This window comes from Sparus aurata, chromosome 7 (genome assembly GCF_900880675.1).
Source record: "Sparus aurata chromosome 7, fSpaAur1.1, whole genome shotgun sequence".
Taxonomy (NCBI): Eukaryota; Metazoa; Chordata; class Actinopteri; order Spariformes; family Sparidae; genus Sparus; species Sparus aurata.
The window spans coordinates 15292656-15306259 of record NC_044193.1 but is presented as its reverse complement, the minus strand read 5'-3'; the positions used below and the strand labels follow the sequence as shown (position 1 = coordinate 15306259).

The 13604-nt window shown below is 43.1% G+C and overlaps 1 protein-coding gene across 1 annotated transcript; it reads right to left on the bottom strand.

Moving 5' to 3' along the window:
* Positions 1 to 93: 93 nt before the first annotated feature.
* On the bottom strand, positions 94 to 13421 carry atp6ap1lb (ATPase H+ transporting accessory protein 1 like b). Its single transcript, XM_030423812.1, has 7 exons — positions 13191 to 13421; positions 5548 to 5585; positions 4857 to 4939; positions 3485 to 3723; positions 2882 to 2932; positions 2554 to 2797; positions 94 to 2202 (listed from the first exon to the last, which is right to left on the bottom strand). The coding sequence occupies exons 1-7, from the start codon at positions 13322 to 13324 to the stop codon at positions 1966 to 1968; spliced, it is 1026 nt and encodes a 341-aa protein (XP_030279672.1). The 5' UTR covers positions 13325 to 13421; the 3' UTR covers positions 94 to 1965.
* Between the last annotated feature and the right edge of the window lie 183 nt (positions 13422 to 13604).

Genomic DNA, 13604 nt, shown 5'->3' with positions numbered 1-13604 from the left:
GCAATTAAAACCGAAAAAGGAGAACTCTGTGGAAGATATGCGATCAGTGTGCAGTACAACACAAGCTTCTGACACATATAAACACAGCACACCTTTTCCTCTGAATATCATTTATTGTTCAATCTACATCGGTCGGTCCTTGGACAAACCGCCTCCGCTCATTTCATAGTTTGTAGGATACATTTATGACCAAAGAACACATTTCACACTGCTACAGATTGACAGAACTGCCATATCGAATGTTAAGATATCTATTTACTGTCATGCTGAGTGTTTTTATCAGTAGTAATGACTTACTGATGCTGTTACTGCTGCTAGTGTGGCTTCTGGCATAATAATGGCATCTATAAGTCCCGGTGGGCGGACGGCATTCCATAGTATCGTCCTTCTATGGTAGGAATTTGTACTGTAATTTACAGTTAGATGAGACTGGACCTCACATTGTCTGGCCCAGCTTAAAACAAATAGACAGACAATGTATTATGTTAATACTTTGTAGAAAAAATCATATGCATTGATACTTTCACCAATCCTCATAGCACAATGTCTTACTTGTACCTATGTTTATTAGTTGTGCAATATTTTGAAGATAGTAAACAGCTATGATCGTATAGAGATCTTAATGTATCTACAGCTTTGTATATCCTTTTGGTTATGAGGATTAGCATAGTCATCCTGTACCTAATAGTAGTTCATGGTTACGTTGTATATAAAAAAAAAAATACCTCCGCAGAGTGACACTTCTGTACATGTATGTGTTTTTGTTTTGTACATAGCTGTAACGGTTAGCTTTCGTTTTTCACATTGTCTCGCTCCGTCTCTCACCATGTTTAAATGGCAACTCCTTTTGTGGCTTCACTTTGGCAGTCAAACCCAGTGATGTGGATGGAGGACCCACAGCCTCCCTTGTCCAAACGCTTGACTCTCAGAGAGTCAAGTCAGCGCAAGGCCCGCTTTCCTGCCACGCCCTTAGATGGGCAGTCTTGTGCAGCATAGTTCCTTGTATAGTCTTTGATAGTTTGTAGTTAGCGCTTTCGCAGCTAACCAATGTTGTGCTAGTTTGTCGAACCCCCCTTTCGTCTGGCTGGTCTGTAAAAGGCCGTTTTCACAGTTAAGTCCCAAGCAGCAGTCTTGTTCAGGGGCGGGGTTGAGAGACGCCAGAGGCTCTGAAGGGCCAGTAGTGCTGGTCCGTTCACTCCAGCCAGATGCTAGACCAGTGGTTCCCAATATTTATTCCCTTCGCTTCACTCCAAAGCTTTTTAAGCTCCCTTTGCTTTGTGCCATGTTGTTTTATTTTTAAGCTGTACTCATGCAAGACTCTCTGTAATCCTTGTAATTAGGAAACACTGTGCTAGCCCAGATAGACCAGCCTTTTATGGCATGCAGCTAATACGGCTATTTCAGCTATAAAACCGACTGTTTGAAGTATATATTTCTTGCAGCAGTATCAGACAAAGTACACTGTAATGAAAGCTGGAAAGACAATGTGTGTGTGATGGAAGCTTGTAATATGACACTTCTGAGCCATGTAATACATACGTATAATCAGGAGCATCTGATGTTAGCAGTATTAGCTACAGGTGCTAGCCGTTTGTGGTTTTAATGGCTGACTGGGGTAAAGGCCTGTATACGCTGTTGCCCTTCAGGGCCCTGGGTCTGTCCTTGACCTCTGACATTAGGATCATGAACCATCTCTCAGAGGGAGGCTTGAACATCCAAAGGCCTTCTTCAAAATGTGGATGCCAAAATGCAGGTCAATGAGGAAAGAAGAAAAAGTATCCAACCACGGTCTGCATTTACTTAAAGTAGTTAAGACTTAGAGGGTTTTCATATGAACAGGCAAAGTTGTCATTTTGTTGAACGAATATTCTGTGGAGGATACTTTTTCACTCTTGTATTCACTTGCACTCCCCTCTGCTTTGCTTCTCAGCTTTCTCTCTCCCCTCTGCCGTCCTCCAGCTCCCCTCACAGGCTGTTCTTGTCTGGCAACTCGGCCTCTGGACTGCGGGGAAAGTACACGGTGGCTTTGTGCTCCTCGTAGCGGTCGATGTGCTTGAGGTGTACCACCATGTGCAGGGCGTAGGCTAAGACGAGGAGCAGGATCAGAGATGTCACCAGGCCCATCAGGATGGCCGGCGTCAGGAAAGTGGCACAGTCGCTGGCCGACGCAAACTTGTCCGACTGCACATTGAAGGCCTGGATCTGCCGGTGCACAGAAAGAAAGGCGGAAAGATGAGATTAGGCTAAACTAAAGAGGACAACTGGCTTACCAGGCACCGAGACACTGGGCAGATGGACAGGTTGAGACAGCCTAGCAGATGGCTAAACAGACAGCGTACAGACAGATTGACATACTGCCAAACAGACGATAACAGACAGGCTGACTGACTGACAGCCAAACAGGCGGAGTACAAAGGTAAAATGGCTGGCAAACACACAGACACATGCACATGTTGGAGACAGGGAGCAAAAGGCTATGATATAACAGTGAACGTGGCAACATTAAGAGAAGAATTACACAACAGAAGCTGTGCCCCTTGTGCGACAGTGTACCTGGAAATCAGTGAAAGTGATGTGCCAGTTAGCTGATGTGTCAGTGTGGGAGCTGGGCACTAGCAGGGTGTCATATTTGTGCAGGCTGCTGACGTGCTGGCAATGGTAGGATGAGGTGGCAGGAGCGTAGACCTCGCTGGCGTTAAATGTGGCCTCCTGGGTCCAGTTGTAGTGGATGTGGACACTGTCTAGTGTGAACCAGTTTTGACCAGCTGCCTCATAAAAAGTGTTTGACATCTGAAGCCTGGCCGGAGACACAATGAAGATAGTAAGTGACATGTACAATCCACACATGTTCACTTGTATTCAAGATAAATGCGTATTTTACCTGATAACTAGACCTCGCAAGTCCTCCACATCACCAAACCTTAATGAAAGCCTGTGGCAAAACAAAAAAAACACAGATATTAAAACTTCTGATTAGGTGCAACAACTCTGACCAACCCTGATCAAAACAAATACTAAACCATTACTTTCTTCTAGATATAGCATGTATCTATGATCATATTGCGTCTTTATCCATGATCCATAGGTAGTTGTCAGTCATGAGGTTGTCTGTTTGTTTTTCTGTTTTTATCCTGCTGTGTAAAGCGTCCTTGAATCTCATGAAAGGTGCTATAAAAATCAAGCTATTATTATTATTTAGTATTATTATTATTATTATTATTATTATTATTATTATCATACCACTCCAATTGCTCAGTTAAAATGTTTTCAGATAATGTTTATGAATCACTGATTCAATACGTGTCATTGGGTACATATTGACATTTCTCCAATACGTGTCATTTCACATTCTCATTCAAGACAGTAAATGTGACACCTCTGGATAGCTTTAAGGAGACCTCGGGACAATTCTCAGCCATGTTTGAAGTGACAAAAACAATTATATTTTTATAAATTGCCAACATTTATTCGGTCAGTGACTTACGTCGCCTTTTCCTTGGTGCAGATGGAGCCTTTAGTGTCTACGGGTGAGTTGGGGTTGAAGACCCTCTCAGTCAGGTCAATGAAGGTATGGTTCCTGTAGCGGATTGCCAGGCGCTTTGCTTTGAACAGAATGCAGGTCTTCCCATTGTAAGACACGCTCAGCGGGCCATAAGGCCCCATCAGAGACTGGAGCAGCTTCCTCTTACTGAGAGACATCCCTGGCTGATGCCAGTTAAAAGGCTGTGAAACATACAAAGAAAAAGAATTAAGCACAGGAGAAATAAGCTGCAGTAAACTGGCAACTGAAATGTGGGAAGGAGCAGCCTTGTGTTCTTTGACTGTCCTCTAGAGGGCGATCAGATTTTAATGTAGAGACATACTTATGAGCTGTGTGCCCTTAAAAGAATGTGGCCCACAAAAGGTAAATGCCCTAAAAGTGTTTTCCTCTTGAATAAGAGTGGCTAGCTTTATAAAGATGATTTGTTTATCCAACTGTAGAATCAATGTTTTTCTAAGTTTTCACCAGGATGTCGATTACAAATGGCCAAAATGTATAAAGGCCAGTTATCAATGTCAGTGGCAATCTGTAAAACCTTATTCTGGAAAAATGCAGTCTTTGGATGGTCCAGACCATTCTTCAATATATAAGCAGCCATTTCAGTCCTGTCATGCTGTGATATATTATTTAACAGTGGATTTAAAAAAAAACAAAAAAACTGCCCTTTCTTTTAAGCTTCATTCTGACCAGGAAATGTCAGTAATGTGTAAAGTTCAGTGTTCCAGACGGCTGAATCTCCAATGAAGGATGAGCAGTGTTTCTTTTCTGAATTTGCACATAATAGCGCGGTTGCTGTTAGGACTGCATTTCCTCGCGGTGCATATTAAAAACTGCCCCCTTCTGGCTGTTTAATCTTTTTTTTTTTCTGAAAGGCCACATCTCATTGGAGGGCATTTGGGCTAATCCAGCACTATTTTAAAAAGACATGTAAAGTGGCACTCACATTGGCTATGAGGCAGCTAATATTATTATTTGTTTATTTACATTTTAAAGCAAAAGTAGTGAATACAGTGGCTTAGGAGAGCCTATGAAAACATATGTAGCTGTGCCTATTCTGGTCAGAGTGCTCCCATATGTGTGGGTGGCAAGCATGTCTTACCACTGGTGAATGTGAGACCAACAATATTCCTACATCCAAGGTCAAGCAGAGTGGCTGAGTGAGTGCGGCCTGTTTTGTTTGTGTGTGTGTGTGTGTGTGTGTGTGTGTGTGTGTGTGTGTGTGTGTGGTGTGTGTGTGTGTGTGTGTGTGTGTTTGTATGTGCGGCTAAAGATAGATTGTTGGAGATAGCGAGGGAGGAAGAAAACGAGTGCGTACCTGCAGTATTCTCCTGAGTGGGTTTTCATCTTCAGGCGTCAAAATAACCTCTTCACTTTCTAAGCCGTAGCCACCATCTTGACCTGGAAACACGTACACACATTACAGCACTCAGAGAGATTATATCAGTATACATATTAAGCTGATTGCAATGCTGCATTGCAGATTGCGACATAATCATAAAAGTTCAGCTGATTCCACACACGCTACAGACAGTCACACACACACACACACACACACACTCACACATAAGCACAACAAGATCCTGCATACACCTCGCTGCTCAGGCTCCTATCTATTTCCAGTTGTTTTGCGTCATCGCAGTGACTCATCAGCAGCCTGTTTCACAGTTACGGTAGTATTGTTCAGTGTTTACAAATTCTCTTCATCCTGTTCCAGAAACATATGATTTGCAATCACATAATTAAAGGAACGACACCTTAATTTTTTTTATGCCCCTTTGTCAAAAGGTCTAAATATAGCTTCTGAACTGCTATTGAGGTGTATGGATCACACACACACACACACACTACACTTCAAAATCTGTTAGTATTACGGAGTGGCGAGGATGTCTCCAGCATTAAGAATGAAATGCCTTTGTCAGGACGATCTATCCAACACATCAGCATCAAAATAACCATGGCAGGTCTGATTGAATCAGGCCTTGTGTCATACCACATTTGTTACTTACTTGATGTGACTCTTGTTGCTTGTTTGGGGTTTTCTTTGCTGTGGAAAAGACAGGAGACAATACATGATCTTGTTATTACAAGACGCAAGGAAACATGGACGTTTTCTTTCTTTCTTTCTTTCTTTCTTTCTTTCTTTCTTCCTTCCTTTCTTCCTTTCTTTCTTCCTTTCTTTCTTCCTTTCTTTTTTTTTTTAAAATAATGCTCCTTAATGTATGGGCTGCTTATGTTGCATTTTCCCCTGAGCAGGAAAGTTCATTTTGTACTGGTGCAGCTGCAGCAAACACAGGGACAACAAACGCTTTGCAGGCTCATCTACATAAAAGAACACCTCCAAGAGCATTTCATGTGGTAAAATACATTTTACAAGTTTTTGTGAAGACAGTGTTTGCATATTTGTTCCAGTAACGGTTGTGCACATTTTCATACACATTTCATACCATATAGTAGTGTAATTATACTTTACTACTACTTAATTAGTGTCTACAAAACATGTTTTGTCCACTGGAGTGCCAAAAACTAAAATGGCACTCAGTAGAGCACATACCTCCATCAGTTCCCAACAGTCGACTTTAATTCAATTAAGTCTAATCCAATTTCAGAATCAACAGCTCTGTATCACTCTAAACTTAAACCACCCATAACTTCTCCACCATAATTGAAGATCTAGAACTCACATCTAATTGTACACACTCATAGATACCAGCCACCTAAATGTGCCAGATTGTTTTTCATCAAGATCCATACATTATCCAGTCATCTTTCATCTGAAACTGCTTATCCTTTACATGGTCACGTGAGCTGGAGCCGATCATCCCAGCTGACACTAGGAGACGGCGGGTTACACCCTGTATAGGTCACCTGTTCATCACAGGGCTGACATATAGGGACAAATAGCCATTCACGCTCACATTCACAACTACGGACAATTAAGCTCCACCCCCTTTATTCTGATCCACACCAAAAGATATCATTAAGTTTTGTGGAAATCTATTCAGTAGTTTTTGTGTAATTCTGCTGACATGCTGACCAATCAACCAACAAACAAACCAACCAACCAACCAACCAAAAAAACAATCAACCACTCAACAAACCAACCAACAAACGACCGAACATGGGTGAAAACACAATATAGGTAATCTACTATAAGTAATTACATGCTCTCTGTATGGCATTGTATTTACAAAATATTTGTAGCTACAAAACTCCCCTTATGTAGTGCAATGTGTGTTTATTGCATAAATATTTTAGTACAATTTACTGACTATTATGATACACATTTTGCAACATATTATCAATAAAGACTGTTATGGACAGTGAACAGCTGCAGAACACTCTGTATAAACTCAGGCTAAGTTAGTTGCCCATATAATTTTATTACAAGTTTATAAAGTAAAAAGTTCAGTAGTCATGCGGTGTATTGCTTCTTCTAAATGACCGATCTTTGACGTTGGACTGACCTACATAGTGCACAAGGCACAGAGGACAAACCACCTCCTTTTCCTTCACGTGTTGCCCTAGCTGTCATGCTCTCACCTACAACTAAACCCCACATGGCATTGGACTTCTTAAGGCTTAGCCTGATCCTTGTAACTGCCTAATCAAAGACATAATACGCCAGCAATGGGCTTACTGAGCGGCACTGTCATGGCCAGTTTTGCTTGTTGTGATGGTCTACCCAATAGTCTGACCGACTGTGTGGTCTGTCCTTGCTTGTTGGGATCTTCTGGCCTGGCTTGTTAATCTCAGCACAATAGCCAGTTATAATGGGCTTGTAAAAGGTAAACCCTAAAACCTCCGGGAGTGAGCATGACAAGTAGAATCTTTCTTTAGTGTGCCGTCCCCAGGCAGTCTGTTGTTTATCAGCCTCAGTCACAAGTTTTTTTCAAATCATTTTATGAATTGCAGCACAACAAAAGTGACGTTCACCTGTGATATCATCTCTGTTATCTTTAGTTTAATAGTAACGCTGTGATCTCGGAGGAAAAGCCTTTTTAGAAGAAGATACACAAGACAGGCTGAGGATGACCTGAATGTTTATACTAAATATAAACGCACAGAAGCCGGTCAGTAGCTGTGACTACTGTTGTCAAGGACTGTTCACACTTTGTTTCTCAGACGGCAAACCAAACACTGGTGGAACTACCCCATATACTGTAAATAAGTGATCTATAAAGAGAAACACCACCTACATTTTGTAACAGAAAGGGTTCGGAAATCTGTCGAAAAAAGTATATTTGTATTACATTACTTTTTATTTTCACTTCGTCTTGTGATTTACAAGTCATTTCAATATTTTCACAGCGATGACGTCATTGTTGTTGGTGGCAAGAAAATCCCATTTTTCTCAAATTGTGTCTTGGGATGCTTGTTTTTCACTTGCATTTCATGCTCAAGTCTCTACTTGGTTTTGGACAGATTTAGGGAAAAGACGCATCTTCTCACGTCACTTTGACATTCTAACTGATCGGCTCTGGGGCTGTGTTGTCGGCTCATTCATCCATGGATGCCATCCACAGGATCTCAGACACAGCTGTCAACATCTTTTTTTTGCATTCCTTTGGTCCATTTTTTAAAACAAGAAGAAGAGGAAGAGCGGCGCAGTTGAAGATGGAGATTAAGGTGAACAGAATTGGGCTTAGCCGCTAACGAATGAGAAAGGTATTAGCCGGGGTCCAGACATATCACTTCCAGCAACCTGCAGCAGTTATCTACCCGTCTGGTGCAGTTTCCACCTGGGCAATATTGTGTAGTTTAGTGCCAGATGGATTAGGATTAGTGGTAAGCACAGGCCAGGTCCACTGGAGCCCAAATATGGAGAGACGTAGGCCGTGAACAAGATGAAGAGATTAAGGCCTAATTTCAGAGCTGACGGCATTCTAGACAGTTCAAGTGTTAATTTAAATCAGCACCGACTCTGCACCCATGAGCATTGTAATTAAGTTGATATCCGCCGGCTGCATGGTGTAGTTTAACATTATTTAGTCACATTTGTGGAATATAATCAAACATAAACATATACTTTTCATATACATTATTGGATTTATTTCTCGCACATACATTCACTTAATATATTGGAATTCCACCAGTATATCCATATTACACTCATGGTAATCCTATTGTACTATTACCTTTTTAAAAAAATGACTGATTGTTTTCCATTAATAGTACTTAACTGACTGAGTAAACTAAAAAGCAAGTTTGAAGCAAGTTTGAGAAAACAGATGGGCTCACATCCTGCAGTGAGACTGGCTCATGGTATGCAACATTTAGATGCAGGCTACTCTTTTTCATTGTCTAGCATTGATTTGGACTTTGTGGCGGGTCGCCTGTCTCTCCGCTGGAGAGTTGTCAGGCGGCTTTCCTCGATACGTAAAATAAAATTCATGATGTTTGTCGGAAGGGATCAGCAGAGATCTACAGTATAGTTACTCTGAGGTCATTTCCTGGGTAAAAACTCCTCAGCTTGCGTGCTGGTGTCTAACCCTAACCCTAACCCATGCGATTGCCAGCCGACGTCAGCATCGCGATCAGCTAATTCGAGACTCTGGCATTTCCATGTGTGTGCGTGTGAACACACGCTGGCACCCAGACATTCCGCTTCCTTCTATGTCTGCATCTACTTTTTCAGTGGTAACAAAATGACAGTTTACTTAAATATTTATATCTGCCCAGGTGAATGATGGGTAAGCATTTGTATGTGAATGAGCTGCCAAAAGCACTACGCCTTTGGCAGTTGTGACTGAAACCTCAGCAGCATGGTGGCTACTTGGACGCCACACGCTTATCACCTGCGCTGATATGTGAAACGGAACAACAATAAAGGATAAAAAAAATGCCCCAAGTAGTCTAAATGTCACATTTGGTTTACATATTTATGAATTCATGTTCAACGCGCAGCTACAGTCCAGTTAACAACTGTTTGTGTCGTTTCAAACAAGCTGCATATGCACCCGCCTCCTCCTCCCTCGCCCCGGCCCATCCCGAACTCAAGTGAATAAGCACTCCTTCCTCTGCACCTACCCAGGCCTCAGCTGGCTGAAAGGAGCCAGAGGAGTCTGTGCGAGCATGAGTGTGTGTGAGTGCTAACTAAAGCCCAGTCGTTTGTTCCTGTGCCAGTTTCGCGAGGTCAGCAACCCAGGACTGCTGCGGCCCCGTCATTGGCTCAGCCTGTCACACGGTGCCTGGGTGCTGAACAGGCCCTTTATATAATCAAAGCCATGCCAGAGCCACTCCTTGGCTCACCTCACTCCCTCTGCATATAGCTCTAAATATGCACGCACGCAAGTATGCAACATGCCTTAGCACATAACATATTAACGGCACAATATGAACCGGAATACATTACAATGTCTATTAGTCTGCTGTGATCACAATTACTTTTGGATAAGTAAGTGCCTGGCTTTAAATATTAACAACACTGAGGACCATCCATGCTACTGATGGTATCTGGATCAATACTCTTATATTCACTGGACGTCCTTATTCAAGACCGTAGATGGATGGCTGATGATCATCCATCATCTGTGGCTGTGCTGTTTGCTGCTGAGCAGAGGGAAGGTGTGGTGCCTGCCTCCTAAACTTGTAAACAAATCCTCCTCTCCTCTGCTACGACAGAGGGCTGAGCCTCTGCGCTCGAACTCTCTGTGAACCAGGATCAGCCAATCCAAGTGTCTATACAGGAATACAGTTTTGGCGAGGAATATCTAGTTGTTAGCTGTTTTTCATGATGTTGAATCACAATTTTTATTAGAAACATGACAATAACACAAAAGGTAACCACTGAATGTGGACCTTAAGCCATTAAATTTTAGTTTCTGAGACTAGAGACATTTTCATTGTGTATATCAATAGTGTATCAGACTACAATGATATGTTCTTGCACTCAGATTTCCTTATATTATGCCTACATGAAATTTCAAACCCAGCTATGATAGTATTTCACATTGTACAGGTTTGAGCTACCTATGCTGTCAAAGACAGCATTATTTTGGGGGGTATACGCGAAGCATCTTCATATTTCGTTCATTAAAAAAGTACTTGACCCTCGGCTAAACACTGTCTCTGATGAAGGAGGTAAACATAATCCCACACTGTGCAGGTGCTGGCCTATTAATAGATTTATTAGTGCAGATTAAGCTTTAGGAGTTAACCAGGATGCTGCTCAGAGAGACCTGCTGTCATTTCAGTGTCGCTTTGATAGTAAAGTGGAATATGACCTAAGATCAAGTGTTAGATTTATCTAAATCTGACTCTGCCCCAGTGCTGGTGTTTACCTTTTGGCACCATAACTGCATTATCACCTTTGACGTGAACTTTTTGTCCTTTTTTGTTCTCTGAATCCGTCTATCCCCAAAATCTACAGTGCATGTATACTTGTGAAGTTAAAAAATACTTAAAAACTGCTAAAATTAGCAAAACCGTCAATCTTTCTTTTAATCATTCTTTGAAAAGGGGATAACGGCCTGGAAATCCCATACGTATTACTAATCTGTTCCTATATTTGTGTCAGGTTGTCAGTGTTTAACAGTTTTAGGACAAAGTTAAGCACATGTTACAATACACTGATAAACTTTTAGAAGTAAACCAAATAATCCACAAGTCAATGTCGATTAATGACAAGGAATATTCATGCGAGTCAGTCTTGCGCTGAAAAAGCATCTTTTACTTGTTACTTCTGGTGTACAAATCCTACAAGTGTTCTTATTCTCAGAATGTGTCATTGTTTTGTTGTTGTTATGCAACAAAGAAGATTACAGCAGCATCAATATTGTCATTTCAACAACTTTGAGCTACAGCTGCAAAAATCTCCTCTCGCAGTAGTTTTCCTCTCATTCTCTCTATCTCTGCCCCGGATGAGTAAAAGAGGTCATTTCCAAAATTACAATTTAGTCATTGGAACCTAATCTGGTGCCATATTTGGACCATTATCATTTTCAGCGTAAATGCGTTATTATGACAGTTACATAAAATACGGGGAATGTTTTGAATTATTTATGACCTACTGAACTGCAGTTATTTTGTTTTGAATAGAAAAAAGTCATCACTATAGTTAAAATGTACCTCTTATACATTTCCTAGAAGGTATCTGGATGATGATGAACGGGGCTGTTAAGGCAGAAAAATATATAACCATCCACTGGATCCTTTCTGGTTGGTATTTTTTAATTATTTGTAAAGCTCTGGGCTATGATTCTCAGTCCAGCTCCATAGTTGTCATAGTATCTCACGCTCACTGAACATTTTCTCTTCATTATCTATCTGCAACCCACATGTCTGTCAGCAGCGGAGGCTTCGAACTGGCTGTACCTTTCCCTCTGCATTTCCAACCGATGTTATGCACCCTACAAGGCCTTCTGAAATGAAAGGCTGCTCTTATATAACAGCATCTTGGAGTGTGTCAGAGCTGAGAATGGAGCTGCGACTGGGGACCGCAACTGTTACGTTGCGGAGTTGCGTATAAAAGTTTGATCCGGGGAATGGGCCCAAAACCCCAGGAGAAATTAATGCAGGCGGTCTCTGTCGGAGTGACTGCGGTGAAAAGTTAAGAGAGGGATCTGTCAGGGTTTCACAAACGCCAGATTGAACTGGAATGAGAGCATTCCCATGAGAGTGTATATTGAATTTCTAATTCCAAGTTATCTGCGCCCTAACATGTGTACAGATAAGATTGTTTCCGCAGTGAATGAAAGCACGGCAGTGATAATCCTTCACTCTCTAAAGTGTATTACTGGCCTGAAAGTGTACAATGATTAAACAGCATTAAGTCAGAAATTGCAGCATTTGCACTATGGAGGATTGTGTGAGCGCGGCATGGCATAGTTTCAAGAGCCTTACATGGCTTTGGCAGAATATTATTGCCTTGATGTCTCTGTGAGCAGGCAGGGACCGGTGTGAGCAGAGGCCCCGGCTGCCGGCTCCGTCCTGTCCCTGTGACACTGGCGTGAGTGCCTCCAGGTTAGAGCCCTGAATATTTTATCCAAATTTGACCTGCAGGACTGCATGTGCATTATGCAGACATGGCCGGCTAGAGTTCCCTTCTCCACTCTCCCTCTCTCTCCATCTCTCTCTCTCTCTCTCTCTCTCTCTCTCTCTCTCTCTCTCTCTCTCTCTCTCAATGACTGCATCAGTAAACAGACCCCAACAGACCATCCCTGATGCATCCTCTCCTCTCCTCCCTGTCCCATCCTTGTTTACCTTCCCTCCGTGCTGCTCACCCTCTTCTCTCCTCTATCCTTTCCTCCCTCTCCCTTTGTACCTCTCTCCTCCTGCAGGCCCACTGCCCCAGCCTTATTTAGCTCCCCCTCTACCAGACCGACACTACTGTACAGAGACAACAGCCCCATCCGTGATCGATGAGCAGCGTCTGATGCAGTCCCCAAGACTGAGACAAACAAAGCTTCCCAGCTCCTTTTCCCTCTCACACACCAGCACTGCCTGCATTCACGATTTCGTGGTGCACCCAAGGTGAGATGGGGAGACGGGGGGGGAGAAAGGAGACGAGGGAGAGGAAGAAAGACCCTAAGAGAACACATCAGCATCCCAGCATCCCTGCATGCATCTCCCCGTACCCCCCCCCCCCCCCCCCCCCCCATCCTCCTCTACACCCCTCCTCTGTTCACAGCCATGGAGAGGATGGATTTACCTTCTGTCCAGGATTTCAGGCACTTCGTCATAGATGAGTCCCGGCTGCAGCTCGTCCTCAGTGAAGGAGAGCCCAGGCCGGCTGAGAGCGGACAGCAAGGCGAGGGAGCAGAGGAGGAACGCGTGTGCAGCCATTGAGACAATGAAAGGAGACTGCCGCTGGTCGAGCTCCGCTTCATAATCTGCTCTCCTAGCAGTGCCTGACTCCCAGCTCCTCTGACTGTCAGCGGCGGCGGCCAATCAGCGGCGAGCACAGCCGATCAGCGTGCGTCACAGTCCCCTCCGTTGCACCCTCCCTCCTCTCCCTCCCACCCTACTCCCTTCTGTGTCATCCTCCCTCTGCCTCCCTCACTCTGCTCACCCTCCCACATCTACTCCTGTGCTCTCTATCTTCTCCTCCTCTCTCCCATGCACA

Excerpts from the sequence above, each read along its gene's own strand:
- atp6ap1lb (XM_030423812.1), bottom strand. The coding sequence starts at position 13,324 with ATGGCTGCACACGCGTTCCTCCTCTGCTCCCTCGCCTTGCTGTCCGCT. Across the intron at positions 5,586-13,190 it reads CCTGAAATCCTGGACAGAAG|CAAAGAAAACCCCAAACAAG; the intron begins GTAAATCCATCC and ends TCTTTTCCACAG. Across the intron at positions 2,933-3,484 it reads TGCACCAAGGAAAAGGCGAC|GCTTTCATTAAGGTTTGGTG; the intron begins GTAAGTCACTGA and ends GTTTTGCCACAG.